The following is a 24,069-nucleotide window of genomic DNA, read 5'->3' as shown; positions in this document are numbered from 1 at the left end:
TTTAAAAAAAAAATTTTTTTAATAGAAAAAATTATATATGATATTTTGAAAATATTAATACATTGTGGAATGACTAAATCAAGCTAACATAAACATTCTTACATATATATAGAGAGGACACTTCCAGTCTACTCTTTAAGCAATTTTAAAGTATATTAGTCACCATGATGTACAATAGAGCCTTTTTTTTTTTTTTTAAAGGGACTGAAGATTGAACCCAGGGCCTTGCACACTAAGCTACCTACCCAGCTTCTTTTTATTTTATTTTAAGACAGTCTTGCTGAACTGACCTTGAACTTCATGCTGGCCTTGAATTTGCAGTCTTCCTGCCTAAGCCTCTAAACCTAGCACAATAGATCTTTTAAATTCATTTGAAACTATCTGAAATTTTGTGTCTTTTGACCAACATCTCTCTAATTCCCTCATCCTTCCTCCATCACCTAGCTCCTGTTAAACTCATAAGAGCAAAGTGAAGAATATGCTTGACTTTTTTCGATTCTGCATATTAGTGAGATCGTTCAGTGTTTGCCTTTCTGTGCCTGTCTTGTTTCATTTAACATAATGTCCTCTAGGTTCTTCCATGTTGTCACAAGTTACAGGATTTCCTTCTTTTTATGGTTGAATAGTATTCTATTGCTTATACATACCACACTTTTTTTTTTTTTTAAAATCCATTCATCCACTGTTGGGCACTTAAATTGATTAAAAAAAAAAATCTTGACTATTGGGAATAATGCTACAGTAAGCATGGGAATTGACATTTTAACCATGAATCTCCCAATCCATAAATACAGATTTAATTCTAAATAAATGGGTTTATTTAGTTTAATTTTCCTCAAAAGCGCTTTCTAGTATTCAATATACATATCTTGTCCATCTTTTATCAGATTTATCCATAAGTATTTCATATTTTTATTCAATTATAAATAGCATTTAAAAATTTTTCGGTGTCTGTTGCTCCTACATAAAAATACAGTTGATTATTTAAAAAATGTGTTTGGATCATGCAACCTTATAAAAATCACTAGTTTGTTCTCACAGTTTACTTGTTGAGAGTGTAGGATTCTATGCAAATGATCATGTATGTCAATAAAGACAGTTTTGTTCATTTCAATCTGGTTGCCTTATTATTGCACTTGCTACAACCTCTATTACAATGCTAAATAGAAATGGTGAGAGCAGACATCCTTGCCTTGTTTCTGATCTTATTGTTTCATTCACTTGGATACCTGCTATGGTGATATTTTTCTTTGTTCAGTACTGGGTATTTCTTAATTTTTAGAAATATTCTTGTGTTTATGTGGGATGCTACTGAGTTACTTGGGTCTTGCTTTATAAAACAGATCAATGAGGTGTTATAGAGCAGGACCTATGGACCAAATCTGACCTACTGTCATCTGTTATATGTTCTGCAAGTTGCAAATGGCTTTTAAATTTTTGAAATGGTGAAAAATAATCAAAAGAAGAGTATCTTGTAACTTGTTAAAAAAAAAAAAAATTATATAAAATTCAGTTTAGTGCTCATAAACACAGGTCTGCTTTTTTTTTTTTAATGTTGTAGATGGATACTATGCCTTTATTTACTTTTATGCTGACGGTTGAACCCTGTGCCTCACATGTGCCAGTCAAGCATTCTTCTACTGAGCCACAACCCCAGCCCTATAAATACAGTTTTATGGGAACACAACCATTCTCATTCCTTTATACATTATCTGTATATGCTTTCCTGCTTACGGTGGCAGAGTTGAGTAATTGCTCTAAGGATCATATGAACCACAAAGCCTAAAATACTTAATATCTACCAACTCCAGTCTAGAGTAGTTTACCCCACTAATGAGCCAAAATCATTCTGCATATTCTGTGTAATGCTTCATGAATAATGAAATATCTTGGTTGGTGGGAATAAATACTATGTCTGAGCTGGTTGAGCCCAGAGGTTCCTTCCCTTTACTGTTTGGAGTGATTCTTTTCCCCAGCTTTGGGGCGTTCCCTCATTGCTCATGCAACACTCAGTTAAAGACTCTCTGTCTAGAGCTCTCCCCATGCAGATCTGTCCTCTGTGGTAGTACCCTGAATACTTGAAATCACTGTGATCTCCTTGGACTCATTCAAGTCTGCCAGTTTCCACCTGGACTCCCCCAACTCGCCCACCATGGCTGGGAGCTCTCACAGGGGAGTAATCGGGGGCAGTCTTATTTGTTTCCTATTGCTCGGAGATCGCTGCTCTTCGTTTCCTGACATATGTATTTTGAAACTTGTATATTTTGCCTGGTTCTCCCCCCAACCCTTTCCCAGTAACTTTAGGCCAAAAGGAAATCTGGTCCCTGTCAGTCCATCTTAGCCAGAAGCAGAAGTCTAATTCTATTTTGAACTCCCCTTTGTGGTGAAATTGTCTGGTAAATGAAACACAGCAGCTCTCTTGGGGCTTCACCAATTACCGTATTTGAAGGAAAGTGAAAAAATAAAATAACACAGCTTTACATCGAGCACAGTGATTCTTGTACAATAGTTTTCTTCAGGGTTTACATACAGTTCCTGAAAGGACTGCCCTCTTGCTAATTTTTATAGATCATCTTTTTCTTTTTTTTTGGTACTAGGGATTGAACCCAGGGGCACTTTATCACGGAGCTACATCCCCAGGTCTTTTTATGTTTTTATCTGGAGACAGTGATAAGTTGTTGGGGCTGACCTCTAACTTGAGATCCTCCTGCCTCTGCCTCCTGAGTCGCTGAGATTACAGGTGTGTGCACTCTGATGAATTTTTTTGGCATTGTTGCTTTTTCCAAGAAAGGCTGTTTTCTGTTAGGGAAAGTATCTGTCACTGAGAAGGGACTGCATTCAGGGGTTGCTGTGCTGGATGTGAGAGAATGCTCCTCTTGAGTGTTAGCTATGGAGTCTCCACAGCAGAGCACATCCATACCGAGTTCCTCACTCTGAAGGCTTGCTGGCTTCTGGGGTTTGGGAATAGGAGGATGGAGGGGAGGGGAGGGGCATGTTTTAAATCAGATTTTTTTTTTCCTTCATGTTTTGAAATGCTGTGTCCCTTGTTGCTTTGCTTGCAAGCTGTTTTTCCATGATAAATGCAAACATGGAAGTAATCTTTATGCAAAACCCTTACTAGCCTTTTCTCTGCCTCAGGAATCTCGACGATGTGCTGAGGTTGCTGTGGTTCTGCCTCATTGCCATGTCCTGTATTAGATAAAAAATAAAAGCCAAGAGGGCTGGGGTTGTGGCTCAGCGGTACAGCGCTCGCCTAGCATGTGTGAGGCCCTGGTTCGATCCTCAACACCACATAAAAATAAATAAAATAAAGATATTGTGCCCAACTACAACTAAAAAATAAATATTAAAAATAAATAAAAGCCAACAAAGGTCACTTCTGACTTCCTTTTTGTCCATGGACTCTATTAACCCTCCTTTGTCTTTTTTTTTTTTTTTTTGTCACGCTGGGGACCAAACCCAGGGTTTTGTACATGCTTAGGCAAGCGCTTCGACCACTGAGCTATATCCTCAACCCTTTTTACTTTTATTTAGAGATAGGGTCTGACTAAGTTGGTGAGGTTGGCCTTGAACTTAAAATCCTGCAGGCAAGCACCACCATACCCAGCCAGTTAGTCTTTCTGTGCTTCCCTTGATCCTTAGAAACACTTCGAAAATCACCCAAAATGACAATTTATAGAATTTAGACTTCAGGGCAATGAATGCCTTCCTTGCCTAAACTGGAAACTAGGCCTCCTCATAACCAGTTGGCTTATCCTGGCTTCTGTGGGTTTTTTTTTTTTTGTTTTGTTTTTTTAAGCTGAAACTTGAGTCATAAATGGGTGTTAGGGAAAAGTGGCTGTGGTGGTGACAATGACTTGGTCACCTCAAACATCCCTGAGTTGGCACAAAGGAAGTAAACTGGATATAGCTAGACTCTTGTCCCTGAGTTGGATGGCCAGGCTTTGGGAGAGGTGTGAGGTGCCCCAACTTTTCTCAGGAGGTCCCTGTTGATAGGGTCTCTTAATTAGCACAATTGAGTTGTCTTATTCTGTAGATATTCTTTCTAGATCTGAGCAGAAAGTTGTATATTTATTCTATATTTCTGTGATCTTAGGTCTCTAAAGGTTTTCATGTGAAATAGGGATGGGGAAGGTGGATAGCCAGATTCCATTTTACACTGAGGAATCTTAGTTGCTAATCTTTGAACCCTTGCAGTCACAACTTCACAATTTTCTTGGACGACGTCCTTTCTTATGGCTGTCACATAGATTAGAAGGATCCCTTTCCTGAAATCTTAAAACTAAAACAATAATAAAATCACTATTCTTGGGATTTGCTCTAAGGGTCTTCCTAAAATTGTAATTGACTCCTTTATCTAACTTGATTCAATCTTTCCTTCCTTTGTTCCTGCTTTTCATCTAGGGAGAGCTGCTTACATATGTTAGATGTGAGAAGTTTCATTGTGACTCTCCAGGCACTGGATAACACAATGTCAATTGATTTTTCTGCTAAACTACACTCAGGGCTATCTAGTATAGACTAGAGCCTTTCCATCTAGCAGAGACTAATTTTTTTTTTTTTTTTTTGGTCTATAAGCAGAGTCCTCTGTGGTCATTGGTTGATTGAAACAGCAAGTGTGCTGCCTATATATATAAGTCCTTGGGTAAACCTAGTAGTGCCACCAGCTGGGTTTGCATTTGATGGCAAGGACAGGAAAAGACACATTCTCAGTCCTTGGGGTCCTTGTCATGTGCTCAGATTGGGGTCTGTGGTTGTAGCTCTCAGTAATGTCCCTTTGTGACTTTCCAACTCCTTGAAGAAAATGTAGGGTCAACACTCCAGTATATAGGCACAGGGAAGGACTTCCTCAATAGGACACTTAAAGCTCAGGAAATAATATCAATAATTAATGGGTTGCATCAAATTAAAAGCTTCTGCACAGCAAAGGAAACAAAATGTGAAGAGAGAACCTACAGAACGAGAGAAAATCTGTTAGCTACTCTCTAAAAAATGATTAATATCTAGAAAAACAAAACAAAAACAACCCAAAAACTTAATACTGAAAAAAAACCCCAATTAATAAATGGGTAAATGAATTAAACAGATATTTCTCAAAAGAAGAAATACAATGACCAACAAATGAAAAAAAGTTCAATTAGCAATTAGGGAAATGCAAATCCATACTACAATGAGATTTCATCTCCAGTTAAATTAGCAGCCATCAAGCATATGAATGAACACTAATAAATGCTGGAGAGGATGTGGAGAAAAAGGAACACTTCAACACTGTTGGTGGGATTGTAAATTAGTACAATCACTATGGAAGTCAGTATGGAGGTTCATCAAAAAAGTCGACATGAAACCACCAGAGGACCCAGCTACACCATTCCTTGGTATTTATCTTAAAGAATTAAAGTCATCACACTATAGTGATCCATGCATACCCATGTTTATATCAGCACCATTTATAACAGCCAAACTACGGAACCAGCTCAGGTGTTTTGTCAATGTTATGAATGGACCAAGGAAATGTGCTTATGTGTACACAAGGGAGTTTTGCAGCCATAAAGAAGAATGAAATTGTCATTTGCAGGAAAATGGATGAAATTTGAAAACATTATGTTAAACAAAATAAAACTTAGAAAGTCAAAGGTCATATGTTTTTCTCTCATATATGGAAGATAGGAAACAGGAAAAGAAAGGTGGGGACGAAGACTTCATGAAAATAGAAGGGAGACCGGTAGTGTGGAGGAGAGAGACCAGGGAGAAGAAAGAAGGGAGGGGAAGGGGAAGTCCCAGAATGATATTGACCAAAATCTATTGTAATATCATGTGTATGTACCGATATATAACGAGTTCCACTATTATGTATAATGACAATGCATAAATGAATAACATGGGAAAATATGGATAAAAACATAGAAAAAAATTGGTAAAATATTGATAACTTTTTGCTGTGGAAAATTTTAAACATGAGAGTAAGATAATGACTCCATTTCCCCCCCTCATGCTGATTCAGCAATTACACCCTATAAACAATCTGGCTTCATTTCTATGTCTGCCCACCTACCCATTTTTTAAAGTATGGTTCCTATGTAATCATCATTCATACCAAATTAACAGTCTCTTAACATAATCAAATATCTAGTCAGTGTTCAAATTTCCTTGATTGTCCTGTGATGGTTTCTATCAGACTGTTCAGTGTGGTCCATACATTGAAATCAGTTGATGTGTCCCTTAAGTTTCTTTAATGAAAAGGTTTCTTTTCCAACTTTCCCTTTTTTCCTCCAAAGTTCTAAACGGGATCATTTGCCCATAGTTACCACTATCTAGATTTCACCGTTTGAATCTTATATTGTTTAGCATATTCTTCTGTCCCAGGTATTTGGTGGTTAGATTTAGTGAGTCGATCAGAATCAGGTTTGTTATTTTTGGCAAGAATACATACTGATGATTGTCCTTTTGTTTTTAATCTACAGTCACCAGATTTTCCTCCCCCACTTACATGACATTCATTTACAGAATGGTTTTCCTGAATGTCTAAAGATAGGAAGTATCCACACACACAATTGCTCCAAAGGGATTTTCAGAAAATGATTGTATTAGTTTTCTATTGCTGCTCTAATAAATTAGCACCCGCTTAGTGACTTAAAACACATTTAATATTGTGCAGTTCTGTAGGTCAGAAGTTTAAAAGATCTACATTCCTTTCTGGAGGCTCCAGGGGAGAATCCATTCCCTGGTCTATTCCTGCTTTTAGAGGCCACCCACATCCTTTGGCTCAAGGTACCCTTCTTTCTTCCTTTAAAGCCAGCGACTGCATCTCTCTGACCCATCTTATCTCCCTGTGACAGCAGCTGGGAAAGTTCTCTGCTTTTCAGGAGTCATGATTATACTGGATCCACCTAGTTAATGGACACTAGTTGCCCTTTTCATCCCTGTTGACCTTAATCACATCTGCAAAGTTTCTTTTGCTGGGGAAAGTAATATATATTCACAGGTTCCAGGGATTAGGACGTGGACATCTTTGAGCAGGGGCCATTATTCTTCCTACCACAATGATCATCCATCTTTTAAAATTCACACCATTGTAAACCTGAAGGTTTTGTGGTCTGTTATCAATGATCTATTGTGATATCATGATGTCTTGAGTTAAGAGATAGAGTAGGGCAGGTTATGGAAGAACTGTAATTATGACATCATCATAGTTTTGCTGGTTGCAGTGGACTGTTTGCATGGTTTGTGGTGATTTTTACTTTTGTGGGTGGCAGCATTTTGGTGATTATCCCTATGTGGCCATATCACTTACCTTTAGAAATGCTTCTTTACAACCTGGAGAAGCTCAGGTCATTGAGCTTCACAATGACCCACTCAGAGTCTCCATGATCAAGGTCTTCAGTGTCTTTGGATTAGGGAATGAAATTTTATTACAACATTTAAACATGTTGAGGAGATGCTGAAGTCCTGGAGATATTATTTGATTGGAGCAGCAGCAGTTTTAGTCTTCTTTCTCTTGTGCTTTAGAGAGATGGCCTTTAGGTAGTTAGACAATAAGTTTGAGAGAAAAGAATAATGTAGCTATTTTTCATTCATAATGTCTCTACTAGATAAAACAACTTGGGACTTTCAACCTAGTTGAAAGCACTAGACGAATCTCCTCTTATTAAATTGTTTTACCTTTTAATTCACATTGACACTTTACCTTCAGTCCTATGTATAGATTATCCTGCGGATGCATTTGGAACTTTCCTGTAGCATCCGGCATCCTATAACAGTATTTGGTTGATGATAGATTTCTCTTGGAGGCCATCCAAGAGGTTGTTACTAAAGACCAAAGGAATCTCATTATAAAGTGATTTTGCTATAAAGTGGTCCCTTGGAATGGTCCCTAGAGATAGCAGGTCATTTATAGTTAAAAAAAAAAAAAAAAAATACACAGTGTCAAAAAATGTCACTAAGGGGTCCTTACCTCACACCTTTAGTTAAAATAAGTTCCAGATGAATCAAAGAGCTAAGTGTAATGATTCAATTCCATAAAAAGCCTTTGAAAAAATATAAGTAGATGTTAATGTGATCTTGAATAGGAAGACCTTTGTGATTTCTGCTTTTGTAGATGTACCTTTATGTGAAAGTCATTTAAAAAGCCCGTAAACAAATGAAGCCACACTGGCATAATCTGACTTCATTTGGCATATTGTTTGGGTGAAAAGAGTCAGCTTTAGAGGGTTCTTTCCAATGTACCTGGAAAAAAGACTGTGGTGACTGCCTCGTTTATTTAAAAAAAAAATCAAAATTTAAAGAAATTATCTTGAATAACTTCCTCACTTTTCTGTTTAAATATTCAAAAACCAGAAAAATAATACATTTTTATGTTTTAAAACAGAAGTGCAATTCTACTATACTTTGTTTTATATTCTGCTTTTATACTTAATAACATGAACTTCAGTATTAAAGAATGCAGAAATCTCAGTTTTGAGGTGAAATTGCCAATCTCAGGCTGAGGCCCAGTATAGGGAAGAGCACCAAGCCTTCCCTGCTGAGCAGAAGCTCAGCTGGGGGTCACTCCATTTCAGAGGAGTTGAAGAGGTGCTGCCCCCTAGCTGGGGTGTCAAGGAAGACTGTTCCCTGTGAAGTATCTCAGTGGAGGTACTGGGAGGTATTAGAAACACCAAGGAGGGCGTGTACTGCTGTCTACTAGCTACTGGGCACTGAAGAAGCTGAACATAGAAGCTGTAAACACTGATGGGTCCTGTCAGGAGAGAAAGCTCGGGGGCTGGGGTGTGGCCCAGCGAGAGCACAGGCTTAGCTTGGGGTTTTAGCCTCAGCAATCACCACCTTGGAGAGATAGCAGGTGGTGGTGGTAGAGAGGGGTGGTGGGGAGGGAGGCCCACCCTCGGACACACCGGTCCAGGAAACAAAAACCCTGGCAAAGGAAAAATATATTTAAGAGATCCACGTAAGTATTCAGAGAACTCAGGAAAGGTGATTGTGGAGCTGAGAGACAAAGAATTTACATCCAGCTTCCTGTTTAGATATCTTTAGGGAAATACTTCAGGGAAGATCATTGTAAATACATCATTGCATATTATCTGAATGTTATATATATTATATACATTCCATAGACTTATGATTGATAAAGGGGCACAGTCTACTCTCAAGATGGATTTTGATCCGTAAATTGAACTTATCCTCCAATTACATAGTACTTCAGAGCTTCTAGTTCTTCACACTTCAGTTAGCCTTAGGTAACATTGTTCTTCTTAATTCTTACAAATCTGATAAATTTTAAAAAAACTATTTTTTTTGTACTTTAAAAAAATTAGCAGTGGTGTGAAAGCTTTTTTGTGTGTTCTAAAATTCTTGTGTATTTCCTATCTATATCCTTTGCTTATTTTGAAAATCATTTTAGTATAAGCTGTGTTATACTTAACTTTTTGTTTCTATGTTAAGTATTATATCCCTTGTCTCATATATTGAGTTGTGTTATATGCCTGAGTGTACTTATGGACTTTAAATTGCTTTCCTTTGATTTTTAGAGAGTTTAATTATTTTTCTCTTTGTTTCAGAACAGGATGCGGGCCTTGATGCGCTTTCCTCTATCATAAGTCGCCAAAAACAAATGGGTCAGGAAATTGGGAATGAATTGGATGAACAAAATGGTAAGGACTAGTTTGAGATTGATCATATTTGCATTTGTTATAAATACTATAGGCTTGATTTGTTGAAGGTTTCAAAAATATGTAACAGGTAAAGTGGCTTAATGTCAATAGATTGTTAAAGCTTAATTCAATTGAGGGTGATTTGTGGCTGATTTTGACTGTAATTATAAAGTCCTGTGTAAGGAATTTGATTTTAAAAAATTCCCATTTCTCAATAATTATTTTACAAATTATTATTATTTTTTTGTGGGCAGGGTTACTGGAAATTTAACCGAAGGTCAATTTTCCACTGAGCTACATTTCCAGCTCTTTTTTATTTTGAGACAGCATCTCACTAATTGCTTAGGACCTTATCAAGTTGCTGAGGCTGGCCTTTAACTAGTGATCCTCCCATCTCAGCCTCCCAAGCTACTGGGATTACAGGCATGCACCATGTGCCTGGCTCAGTAGCTGCTTTTAAAAATATTTGTTTTATGATCATTTGTCCCAAGAGCTTTTCTTTCATGTAGAAATGTTATGAAATTACTCGGTGCTTGACACACTCTGATTCAAGACATAATTAGGCTTGAATGGGCATCCTATTATCTACACACCCAGTGGAGTTTGGGCTTCTTTGACATAAATACCAGGTTGCAGGGCAAAAACAAAACAAAACAAACAAAAAAAACTGTTTAAGGATCTTTGTTCAGGACTTGATTTGACACATGAGATTTGAGAAAGATTAACTTGAAAACCACAACAGACTGGACTGGGAGAGACAGAGCTTTGAAACATGGATGGTACCTGAAAGACTCTTGCTTGGACTGTGTAGTGGGAAGGGATATTATGGTTTTGTTGTAAGTTGTCTCTCAAAAGCTCCTGGGTTAATGCAGGAATGATTAGAGGTGAAATGATTGGATTTTGAGAGCTGTAACCGACTCAGTCCATCCTAGTTTGAATGGACTGGGTGGTGTGATGTGGTGGAGGGAGGTGGGTCACTGGAGGCATGAAGGGTTCATCTTCCTGTGGTTGTCCTCCATCCCCCACTTCCTGACCACCATGAGGTAAGCAGTGTTTTTCCACCACACCCTTCTATCATGATGTCCTGCCTCACCTTGGGTTCAGAGCAATGGACTTGGCCTGCCATGGACTCAACCTCTAAAACTCTGAGCTAAAAATAAACTTTTTCCTCCTTTAAGTTATTCTGTCAGATATTTGATCACAGTGTCACAAAGCTGACTAAAATGGATGAGAGCCTGAACAGGAGTCTTAGCAGTAGGAATGGAGAAGAAAGGATAGATGCGAGGGGCTGGCAGTGCTTTTACTGGGACTGACAGGGAAATTGAGAGGAGTCACTGTGAGTAAAGAGCATAAGACCAGTTTGAACATGTCCAATCAGAGATGCCAGTAAGAAGGCCAAATGGAAGTGTCGAGTTGACAGTTGGAGATATGGTACCAGAACTCAGGGAGAGGACAGGAAAAGGAAAAGATGGGAGAAACTTAGCATAGGGGTGGTACATGAGAGCATAACAGTGGACGAGCCTGTAGCGAAGCTAGCATTTACAGAAGCCCCCTGCTGTGTGCTAAGCACTGTCATCTGTGTCATTTCATTTAGTCTACACTACATCACGAAGGCAGTATCATCTTTGTTAGAGACAAAACTCAGAGCAGCTGAGAGCATCATAATGCCACATCCTCATAATGTCACATTTATAAGTGACAGGATTGAAATACTAACTCAGGTTTTCTAATTCTATTATGACTGACTTTTCTGTTACACCAGCCTCCTTTCAAGGAAGAAGAAGTAGAGGGAAAAATACAAAGAAAAAGGTTCTGAGGTCTTAGCTTTTGGTAATGGTACTATGATGGAATACCTTCCAAGGAAAGTTACCATCATGTATGAGCCAGCATTGAATTCCTGGTATGGGTGAAGTCTCACTGTGAAGGGAGGGTTGTACTTGTCAAAATTGTATAATGGGCACTTTTTTGTTTTTTTTTTCTTGTTCCTAGGAAGAATGAGTTCATTTGTTCCCAGGTATTATTCCACTTGTCTATCACATCTATTTATTATCTATCACATATAGATTATTAAAACAAATGGAGAAACACTGTATAATCCTGATAGTGGTTTTTCATAGTTTCAGTATAGAGAGGAAAACAATTTTGTCCTTTTCCTGACAGTGCAGTTTATGTATTTGCATATAATTCAGTTGTTGGCGAGTTCCTTGGTTGAAATAGTATTGGCAAGAAAATAAACTTCATAGAAAAATCTGCCAACATGAAGATATAGCTGAGCAGTAAAAGCTCTTGCCTTGCAGTTGTGAGGCCTTGGGTTGGATCCCCAGAAATATTAAAAAAAAAAAAAAAAAAAAAGGAAGATCTGCCTATTTGGTGTAAAATTGTTCTTTATCCCAAAGAAATTTAGCCTGTTCAATGGGTCTGACTACAAAAGACTCTGGCCCCAAACTAGTGAAGCATGCCCAGCATGTGATGTGTGGACAGGAAGTTAAGAAAAGGAGGTATATTATTTGATGGGGAACTTACTAAAAATATGGTGAAATCACATATTTTTCCAGCATAAGCAATCACATCAGCACATCTTTATCTTGTTTTTAGTTTATTGGTTATCATACTTTGCTGCAAATTAGAATCCCCTGGGGAGCTTTTTAAGACTTGAAACACCCGAGCTATAGCTTTGTTAGTTTTCTATTGCTGCTATAACAAAGAGTTAGTGGCTTAAAATAACAGCTCCATCGGTCACAGGCTCTGTCATGGCCTAACTTGGTTAAAACCACGATGTTGGCAAGGCCATGTTCCTTTCTGGAGGCTCTAGGAGAGAATCCATTTCTTGCCTTTTCCAGCTTCTAGAGGCTACCCACATTCCTTGGCTCATGACCTCCTCTTCCATCCTCAAAGCCAACAACAGTAGCTTGAGTTCTTCTCATAATTCGTCACTTCTGCTCATGCTGCCTCCCTGTTGTGCTTTTAAGAACCCTTCTGATTATGTGGGGCCCACCCAGTGTAATTTCTCCACTCACAGGTCATTTGATTAGCCGCCTTAATTCTACCTGCAGTCTGGATGCCACGTTGCCATGTGATCTCACATAATCACAGGTTTCAAGGACAAAGACATGTGCATCTTTGGGGAGCCATTATTCTGTCTCCCATAGTACTTTATACCAAGTAAATTAGAATCTTCAGGACCGGGGCCCAAGCAGCAGTACTTTTTAAAGCTCCTCAGATTGATTTCAATATGCTGCGAAGCTGGAGAACCAGTCCTTATTAAATATGCCGAGAATAGTTGTAGCCCTGTCTTCCTCTGCGTCTCCCTGATCCGCATCTTCATTTGAGACCCGAGTGGGTATGTGTGTACATAGACAAACATGAGGTATTTTTCCCTTAGCTGCCAACATAAGCTGGGTTTTCTCTGTGGTGGCCTCCCAGGGAGACGACAGTTAAGCTAGTGGTTTTCTAATGTGCACATTTTCTTCTCAGAGATAGGGCAGAGTCAGCCATTTTCTCTCACAGGAACTGAGAGAAAGACTCTCTGAGGATAAAAAATTATATTCCTGCCAGGACAACAGTCAGCCTCCATTCGTTTTGTTAAAGTGAACAAAGGCCGTTATATCCATAGGTGGTAAGTGTAGAATTGCAGCCCCATCTGGATCTTTATTGTGATCTGAGTGTGTCATAAGTCAGGGGTACTGGAAAAAGATACCACTTTTGTTGTAAATATCTCCATATGATTTACCGAACTACTGAATCATTCTTTTGGTTCTCATTAAATGAGAGAAACAATAGGCCGGGATAATGGCCAGCCAGGCCATTTTGGAATCAAGTATCAAAACCTTACTAACAAAATCATTGTATTTAGAACATAACCACAAAACCAAAGGGTCGAATTAGCTTCAATTTAGAAATTCTGTTTTCAGTCCTCTCATAGAGAGTTAAAGAGAGCCTGGCCCACACCAGTCATTACCCTGTTCATATGCCAGTGAGCGGGCCTAATGAGGAGAGGATTAGCAGTGAAGCGAAAATCCCGGGGCTGGGACACCCAAACCAATGTACACTGGCCAAGGAGGAATGGCAGGAGGGAAGGGCATTGAGCCAGTGAGATCCCCCTCATGGAACCATCGAGTTTGTGCGCTTCAGCTCAAGGTGAACTGTGAGAATTGGTGGGCACAAGGGGTTGTGACAGACCACCCAGAGGCTGTTCCCAAACCAATAGCTATAGTGCTGGTTTATTGAGAAATTCTTTACGGTTCATGCTCAAAAAGACAGACTTTTTAAAAACATGAAAGCAGGAAAATGAATGGGGTTGACTTGACCAAAGTCGATGCTCTGAGACCTAGTTTTGGCATTGGCCCAACCTCAACAGCAGCACCACACAGAACTGTAGAGGCACGGTTCTGAGGGTGAGATGGCACAGAGAGCAAGTCTTTCCTAGCATGTGAGGGTCTTCATTATTCTCTCAGCTGCTCGGATATCTCCAGTTGGCCGGTCCTTTTGATGTTTCTCTGCTAGTCTGTGGTCATGTCCTTGCTTTCTGCAAGAATAAGATGTCTTCAAGAGTCCGTGGCTCCCTTTACAAGGAAATGGTGTGTAGAACCAGAATTTCTGTGCAGACTGGCCCATTGCCACAGGGGTGTCCTTGCCTTTCAAGCTCTTTGTCATTATATCATCATGATTTTTTTTTTTAGTACTGGAAATTGAACCTAAAGTGCTTTACCACTGAGCTATGTCCCCACCCGCCTTTTTAAAAAATTTTGAGACTGGGTCTTGCTAAGTTCTTCAGGCTGGACTTGAACTTGCAGTCCTCCTGCCTCTGCTTTCTAAGTCCCTGGGATTACAGGCATGTGCCACCATACCCGGCTGTGTGTGTGTGTGTGTGTGTGTGTGTGTGTGTGTGTGAGAGAGAGAGAGAGAGAGAGAGAGAGAGAGAGAGAGAGAGAGACAGACAAACACACACTTAGACACTGGCTCTCATTGTGTTGCCTAGGCTAACTTCAAACATACAAGCAGTCCTCCTGCCTCAGCCTCCTGAGTAGCATGCATGTGACCTATTTTCCCTTCTCTCTGAAATATTTTAGGATCTTTTATTTACCATCAATGTCTTGAAATTTTGTCAACATGCCTTAATATAGGTACATTTTTATTTATTGTGTTGGGTGCTTGAGGTCCCCTTATAATCTAGAAGTTTCATTCTGGAAAATTCTCTTGTTTCCTTTCTCCTATTTTTCTCTATTTTCTCTTATTGGTCAGATTTAGACCTCCTAGATTAATTCTCTAAGTCTCTTATTTTTTCTCTTGTTGTCCATTTCACTTCTTGATTTACTTTCTGATTTTAACAGCAGAAAACAATATACAGACAGTTGTTTTGCCCCCCCCCCCGCCCCGCCTGGTGCTGGGAATTGAATTTGGGGCTTCATGTATGCTAGCAAGTGCTTTATCACTGAGCTGCACCTCCACCTTTAGTTAAGTTTTTATTTATAAAATGGAATGTGTGCACATACACATACGGTGCAGGCCAGGCCTTGTGTCCCCCTACCCCTGAATGCCCCCATTATCTGCTCAGTTACTGCTTCCTTGTTCAACCTTGGTGAGTCACCAAATCCTATCATTAGAATTTTTCCACTGCTGTCCTTCACCACCAGCCTGTTCTGGGCCACTGTCACCTTTTACTTGAATTACTGCAACAGCCGGACTCCTTGCCTCTTGTCTTTATTTTCTAACTTTCCTGTACCTTATCTCAGAGAATTCGTTTTGGACCATAGACTCGTGTTACCAATTTTTCTTTCTTTTTTTTTTTTGGTACCAGGGATTGAACCTAGGGGCATATAACCACTGAGCCACATCTCCAGATCTTCTTGGTATTTTATTGAGAGACAGGGTCTCACTGAGTTGCTTAGGGCCTTGGTAAGTTGCTAAGGCTGACTTTGATCTTGTGATCCTCCTGCCTCAGCCTCTGGAACTGCTGGGATTACAGGTGTGCACCACTGCACCCAGCTCACGTTATCAGGTTTGGGTGGCACCCTGCTTTTACTCTGGAAAAGTCCACACTCGTTCCCCATGGATTAGTCACTGCATTCCCCACCACAGGGATTGTACACCCCACCACACTGGCCCACTTCAAGTCTTTCAGTGGTATCGGTGTGTTAGGCTTGGCCTCTGATGCTGTGTGGAGGTTTCATCCATCCATAGGGACCCTTCTGCCCATTCCTGTTTCCTGCCCTGCTGCTCTCCTTTCCTTCCCCACACCAGCCAATAATATCTTGCCTTGGCTGGAGCTGACTCGTTCTTTTCAGTTCAGTTTAGGTTAGGGCATTGTTTTCTTTGGGAGCTCTTCCCCTGCCACAAGCTCCCCTAGCACTTTGTTTTTCCATGGTTAGAGCTTTTGTCGCTTGTCCTTAGCTGTGCTGCAAGCTCCTAGAGGCCAGGCTTTCCCTTTTATTCTCAGTTGCATCTGCAGTGCCAGCTCACATGGCGGGTAGTGTTTGATTATACTTGTTAAATTAATGAACACGAATAAGACTTCACAGACTGAATCTTACAGGTTTTTGTAGACATCAGTGAACATGAAAGTATTTACTGTGTATTTGCCAAGTTTAATTAGACCAATTTGTTAGGCATTTATTTTTATAAAAGGAACTACCGCTTATGATACAGCAATTCAGCTCCACTGTATTGATCTTTTTTTTTTGGGGGGGGGTGCTGGGGATTAAATTCAGGGGCACTTGCCCACCAAGCCACATCCACAGCCCTGTTTTGAATTTTATTTAGAAAGAGGGTCTGAGTTGCTCAGCACCTTGCTTTTGCTGAGGCTGGCTTTGAACTCACCATACTCCTGTCTCAGCCTCCTAAACTGCTGGGATTATGGGTGTGTGTCACTGCACCTAGCTCCTTTTTAGTTTTTACTTTGAGACGAGGTCTCACTAAATTGCTGAGGCTGGCCTTAAACTTGTAATCCTCCTGTTCCAGCCTCCCAAGTTGTTGCGATTACAGGCATGGGCCATTCCATCCTGGCTAGAGATGTCTTAGTAGAGGAGGTCAGTCTCTTATTTTTGCCTAAAAGAACTTAACATCCCTATTCTGCCTGTGCCCACATCCTGGATTATTGAAATTTTACTATTTTCTTAAAGGTAAGAGACATTTATGAGGCATAATAGTCCCGGGTGAGCCTCTCTTTTCTCGTGTTAATCCGTTTTTTGGCTCAGGTTTCAGAGATTTTAGTCTATGGTTGGCTGGCTCCAAGGCAGAAACATCATGGTGGAAGAGCATAGTAGAGGAAAGCTGCACAGCTCATGACAGCCACAATTCAAAAAGGAAGAGAGGAAGGGGCCAGAGCTAAGATGTAGTCCCCAAGAACATGCCCCAGTGACCTACTTCCTCCAACCATGCCCCCACCTGCTTGCAGTTTCTACCACCTCCCAGCAGTCCATTTAAATTATTAATCCATTAAATGGATTGATATGCTGATGAAGTTGTAGCCCTCATGATCCAATTGTGTCCTAAAAGCCCCACCTCTGGACATTGCTGCCTTGTGGACAAATCCTTCAACACATGTGACTTAGGGGACATTCCAGACCCCAAAGATAACATTCTTGCTCCTCTCTGGATCTCCTATAAGAGTGTGTACACACACACAAACAAAAACCAAAAAACCAAAACCAAAAAACAAACAAACAAACAAAAAAAAACCATCACCAATACTGGGATTGAGGAGACCAGTGTGTCCTTTGAAAAATTCTTCTCTTTAACACAAAATGATCCAATTTTACATATACATCACTGCATTGCCATTCATCGATTAGTTGAATTTTCATGTTGAAAATGGAGAAAAATAATGTGGTAGGTTATATAATGAGCCTCCCCAAAGTTACCCACATTTTGATCTCTGGAATCTGTGAATGTTACCTTATATGGCAAAAGGAATTTTGCAGTTGTGTAAAGTCAAGGCTACCAAGATGGGGGAGATTATCCCTGATTATCCAGGTGAGCCCCACATGCAATCACAGATGTCCTTATAAAAGGTGTTGCTCTGTTGTAGGGTGCTTGCCTAGCATATGCAAAGCCCTGTATTTGATCCCTAGCACCTGCAAAAAACAAAAACAGAGAATTGAAGGTTTGACATAGAATAATAAAACAATATAATAACAGAAGCAAACCCTCCTGGATTTGAAGATAGAGGAAGGAGCCACAGACTAAGATAAAAGGAATAAAGCTCTAGAAGCCAGAAAATGGGTTTTCCCCTAAGCCCCTGGAGGGACACCTTGATTTCAGTCCAGTGAAATTGGTTTCACATTTTTTTTTTTTTCTAGAACTGTGTGTTGCTTTAAATTGCTAAATTTGGGATACTTTGTTATAGCAGGAACAGGAAACTAATGGTAGTAATCTCAATGTCTTTTTGTCAGTTGTCAGTGAATTCAGATTAACCACCCTTATGCTAAAAAAATGTATTTGGAGTTACTGTGTGTCTCTAGCTCTCTTAGCTCTTGAGGTGATTTCTTTTAAGCTGGCTTCACAAGAGGAGGCTTACATTGCTAGTAACCAATTCAGCCTCTATCCCAAGTCTCTCAAGCTGTTTGCTTAGCTCTTTGACAGAATTAGTCTTACACAGGAAAATTTTATGTGGGCAGTTTGGTGAAGAATCCTCTTTGTGTATTACCCAATATCAGAATCTCCCAAAGCATGCTAGGCAAGAGTATTTTAGGTCAGATGGAGAGAAATATCTAACATTTTAATAGTTGTATATTTTATTGTGGGTGAGAAATAAAAATGAGTAGCATTTAAAACCTATGATTTCACAGCATTATAAAATTTTCTAATCCAGTTAGCTTGTATATGTCATAAAAAGAACAGTGAATTAATATAAAGAAAAGCATTAAGCATATATGGTGCAGATGAAATATCAATATGGCAAAAAATTTGAAGGTGGTATTTCAAGTGCTGGAGTTTGGGAAACATGGCTATAGGAAGATTCTTTTTTGTTAAAATCTAGGTTGCTTTAGAGCCCTTACTTGCTTTTTGTCCCCGTCCTGCTGTAGTGACTTGTGGCTTAATTCAAGCAGCTTTCCACTTGGCCCTCCTGCTGCTGTGATCACATGTTAGATGAGTGGAGGGTTAGAGGAGCTGAAGAAATGGTGCCCAGGTTGCTTACCACGGACCTGCTGAATTGAATTAGACAAAAAATACACGAGTGTGAAGAGGTGGCTGTGGCAGGAACAATGTTATGCTGCTTACCCAGAACTTAAGTATGTTAACTTTTTGAAGAAAGCAAGATCATTAGGAACTGCTTCTTTAAACATGAATGAATTTGAAGTGGAGGGACTCCTGTTTCTGCTTGGCAGGTGGGATGTGAGGAGGGAAACCTCCCACCCTGATCCATTGCTCAGAGCTTTAGCCTGGTGACAACTTCTCATTGCCCTAGATACATTATGAGTCAAGCTGGCCTTTATGCATTGTCCTGGTTCAAGAACCCAACCTTCCCCTTCTCAAATTTGGGATATGGAAAAATATCATTGTCAGGTGGGGAAATGGTTTTCTCTAAGTGGCTATGCTGGTCTAATTTCAGGTTTCCTTTAATGAGATTCATTCAGTGCTCCAGGGATTAATGGAGTCTGCTTTTCATTCATAAATAAATTTGCAGGTTGCTTAGTCTCAGAGAATCTTGGGCTGGAAAGGAGTTCATGAGGTCATTCCCTTGCCCTACCCCCTGCCATCTTTTCTGCAAGAACTTCTACCTAGTCATTCCTGACTCTCATCTGTTCTTTCTTCTAAGATCTTCCCAGAAGGCATGGTAAATTCTCTTGATGTGTGAAATCAGTAGCAGCAATGACAGCTTACCTTTCTTCTGTCCACATTTGTCCGTATGTTCAAACATTTTGCCGACTAACTCCATAGCTGTCCTTTGTCTAGATTTAATAAATTTGTTCCCTTGCTGATAAGAAAAGGCCTTATTCTAGTAAGCTCTTTTTCCTAAATCCAAAGTAATGTTTTGTTTTTTTTTTTCCTTCTTAGCACATTCTCCAAATTGTACATTCATTGAGCAGATACTGAATGCCTGTTAAGTGCTAAGCACTAGACTAGAACCCACATTGACAGCTATGGCAAAAAAAACATGGCTCCCACCCTCATGGAGTCTTTGGTCTCATGAGGGAGGCAGTTGAGACAGATTCTACATAGATATGCCATTGGTGGTTGGACTGTAGTAAGTAGCAGGGTGCAACTAGAACATATGACAGGAGAATCTGGCATGGTTTGAGGGTGAGGAAAGACTTCCTTGGGGAAGTGATATTTAAGTGGAGATTTAGAAGTATAAACAAGGTGGCTGGAGGTAGAGTTCAGTGGTGGAGCTTGTGCTTATTAGCACACACAATGCACAGGTTTGATTCCCAACACCCCAACATAACTCCTATTTATCATTTATTTATTCATTTATCTGTATGAAAAGCAAAGGACAGTCCATTTCAAACAGAGGAAACAGCATATGCAAAGTCTCTTGTTTGCAAAGGAGCATACATTGTCAAGAAAGTTGGGAGAATGCCAGTCAGTGTACCAGAATGCAGAGAGCAGGGGGAGGAGATGGGAAAGGTGAGTCTGCCCAGAGGGGAGTCAGGGCTCAGGGGGTAGGTGTGACCATCGACCTGTGTCACATAATAAGGCCAGTGGTTTCAGTTATGGAAAATTACTCATTTGCTACTTATCAATTCTGTGATTATATCTGTATTATTTTATACTTAAAATGAGGGAGATATAATTCTCCAATACATATACTTTATGTGTTATGCATTTTAATATATAATTATATATTATGCATATTAGCATATAATATACTTACATAATTTCATCTTCACACCTCTATCTAAATGTTTAAACATTAAATAAATTTAATATTTTAACATTTAAAATGCTACATATCAGTAGCATTTTTTTCATTGTTCCATAGTAAGTAATGTTAAGCCGTTTAGCCAATTTTTAGGAGCAAGGGATAACCACATTGGCAATGAGTATGTTCCATTTAACAAATATTTACCAGGTACCAGCTTTATGTGTGACTGACCCTTGATATAGTGAAAAACAGCAACAAAATTTAAAACAAGCTCACATCTTTTACTATTCTTACAACCTATCTGGCAGAAATGGATATTAAGCAAATACATCTCAAAAAAAGGTAGTTTATCAAATTGTGAGACGTACTATCCAGGAAAAGAACAGGTGGTTATGGGGAGGGATGACTGAGAAAGTCTGATTTTGAATGGTGGGGAGGAGGTTTTGGCTTTGGGAATGGGCCAAAAGTTAGCCAGTAAAGAGATACCATAGTGAAGCTTTCTAGGGAGATGGGACATCTCATATGAAATCTTGGAGGCTGGAGAGAACTTGTAAGTTTCAGACATCAAGATTTTTTTTGTGTGTCTGGGAAATAGTGTGTAATGAATAAAATCTAACAAGATGAGGTTGTACAGGGGTTATATTTTCATAGGGAGGATTCTGGGTGTTTTAGCTACAATTAACAGCTTAGTCAGGAAATAGTAATTTTAAACAGAACTAGGGTTCCATACTAATTTATACTATTTCTTTTACTATTTATACTATTTCTTTATACCAAGGACTGTAAATCCTCCTTCAAAAAGCACTTCTATCCCCTATAAATATTTATATTTAGTGATTTTATTTTAATTAAGTTTATTATATTTTATAATTGCAACTGATTTTTTTCTTTATCTCATTGTTTCTAAATTTCTAAATATATACATTTTAAAACCATCTATTAGTCAGCTTTCTGTGACTATAACAAGATGCCTGAGATGATCAACTTATAAAAAGAAAGGGTTTATTTTGATTTACAGTTTTGGAAGGTCCAGTCCAGTCCTTTGGCTTTGGGCCTGTAGCTAGGCAGCACCTCATGGTGGGAGTATATGGTGGAACAAAAACACTTACCTCGCAATCTAGAGAGCAAAAAGAGAAAAAGGAAGCGACTGAGGTCCCATAATCCCCTTTGGGGACATACCCTAAACAACCTAAGTGCCTCTGCTAGGGTCTACTTCTTAAAGGCTCTACCACCTTTACATACTGCCACCCTGGGGGACAGTCAAGATCCCAACCATAACATCATCTTTTTATTGTTAATTGTGTCATGGAGTTGCAGAGGGATCAGGGAATTGTGTTCTGTATGATACCATTTCTTTTGAATTTGTTAAGATGTCCTCTGAGGCTTAGTAACAACTCTGAGTTATAACTGCTCCACGTGTGGCTGAAGAGGATGTCTATCTTTAGTCTGGTAGACAGGGTTTTATGACACCTATTACAGCAGGCTTGTTACTCATGTGCACATTTCACATGTCTTTACGGCCTCTGTTTCTGTCAGTCCCTGAAAGGGATGTGGTAAAGTCTCCTTCAGTGTTTGTGAATGTAGCAGCTTTTCCATGTGATTGGATCGTGTTTTTGTTTTATAAATTTGAAGGAAAAGTTATTAGGCATATGTATAGACTTTTAAGTTTATGAGTTAGGGATATGTAAAGGTTATTGTGTATGTGTATAGTTATATTTGTTAAATCTTTTTGTTCATTATATAAATATCTTTAGGTTTGTTCATCTGATATTACTATATAGACTTTCTTTTGGTTACTTGTACTTAGAACCAATTCTCCAAGTTGCTGTCTAGGACCTTTATGTTCTTAAAAATTATTGAGAATTCCCAAGACCTTTTGTTTGTTTGGATTATATCTGTTGATACTTACTGCATTTAAAGTTGAAAGAAATGTAAAAGTATTTATTAATTAGTTTTTAAATAGTAGGCCATTATGTTAATATAATTTCATGAAAAATAGCTATAATTTCCAAAACAAAAAATTAGAGGAGTCACATTGTTCTACATTTTTTTTCAGACGTCTCTTATGTCTAGTTTAATAAAAGACAGCTGGATTCTTGTATCTGTTTCTGTATTCAATCTATTGTTATATGTCATTTTGGATGATGTAGACAAAATACATATCACACATATTTGTAGTTGAAAAAAAGGAATATTTTAATAACCTTTCCAGATATTGTAATTTTTCTTCTTTGATGCCATACCAAAATTTAACAAGTAGTAGTTTCTTAAAAGGTTAGTTGCAGTGTGGAATATGAAACCATACCAATTCATTTTTTTATACTGTGTTCCATTACATTCTATTGGTCTGTCTCACTTCAAATGTGTGTTTTACCCATGCATGATTTTGTAACATCATGCATCGATCATTGGAAAATATTGGTTCACTGATTTAAACAGATCTTCCAAATCTGGACACATTTCATTATATGCTATTTTTAAAATCACATTTAATATGACCACTGATCTCATCAGGAAAGTCTTAAGTATTGAGAAGCTTTCAAGCCCTGTGGTGGCAGATAGAAGTTTTCCAAGATTCTAATTTCCACTTGAAAATTTAATTTTTATTAGCACCAACCAACACTGTTGGTCATTTTCCTTCAAAGTGACATGCTTACTTCACTCATTTTCAAGGAAATGCCTGCCAAATAACTAAGCTTTTTAACTTTCCAAATGTTGTTGCTGATGTCTTCTCTTCCATCTTTTTTGTCTGTTGTGTCTCAAAAATAAAAATCACCACGTCATCATTTTCATGGGGTTTCTGGGAAGGGCAGAAACCAGTGAAGGAATTTATTCAGCCTCACATCTCTAGCCAGAAGTGCGTTATCCAGATCACTTATTCTTCTTTCATAGTGCCCCTGACTTGCCTTACAGATTCTGTTCCTTTTTGGATCTTATTGAGAATTTTAAACGTTTCAAACTCTGTGATTGTCTTATAAAGTTCTTTGAGATTAACTTTCCCTTCATTGCTTTTACTTTACTTATGGTGAATCTTGTGTGTTTGTAATTTTTCTGTGTGTGAGTTTATCATTCTGTCTTTTGTGTATTGTATTTCCTGTATTATTTTCTTTAGAAGGTCCCACAGTGGTTCTTGGATCATAGAATCATTTATATGATATTGTTTTATGGCTACTACTGCTACCATCTTATTGGGACCATTGGTTGCAGATAAGTTTGATAAACTTTAATATTGGCTTTGATGAGAATTTGGTTGCTTAGCTTCATAGAGCACTGGCCATGACAGCTTTTTTTTTTTTTTTTAACCTGAATAGCTAGCTGTATGGGTTTGCAAGTCATATATTCTCTTGTTTTAGTGAGTATTCCCTCCTGTCCCCCACACTTTTTCATCTAGAAAAGGAGTTGAGAAATTTTTTTTGGAATGTTAGGTTTGCTGTTGTAACAAATAGCCAGCTCCTAAATATAAGTGGCTTAAATCAACAGACTTTTAAAGAAGTCTCTAAATATATTTCCATTGTAGTTCAGTGTTGGACATAATTACTTAAGATCTCTGATAGAACAAGTACCGTTTCAAGCATTGCCGGGCACTTGTACTCTGGGGTCTTGTCCCTGCTGTTAAACGCT

At 38.8% G+C, this 24,069-nt stretch overlaps 1 protein-coding gene across 2 annotated transcripts in view; it reads left to right on the top strand.

Annotated features, from left to right (window-relative positions):
* The window catches only part of Stx8 (syntaxin 8), a 259,235-nt gene that overhangs the window by 44,758 nt on the left and 190,408 nt on the right, over positions 1-24,069 (top strand). For both annotated transcript variants that reach the window (XM_015504479.2, XM_048798066.1), the window contains exon 6: positions 9,549-9,641. In XM_015504479.2, coding sequence (XP_015359965.2) covers positions 9,549-9,641 — 93 coding nt within the window. The remainder of the gene's footprint in view (positions 1-9,548; positions 9,642-24,069) is intronic.

Source organism: Marmota marmota, unplaced genomic scaffold, assembly GCF_001458135.2.
Source record: "Marmota marmota marmota unplaced genomic scaffold, marMar, whole genome shotgun sequence".
Taxonomy (NCBI): Eukaryota; Metazoa; Chordata; class Mammalia; order Rodentia; family Sciuridae; genus Marmota; species Marmota marmota.
The sequence above is the reverse complement of the archived record's forward strand: the minus strand, read 5'-3'. Positions and strand labels throughout refer to the sequence as shown.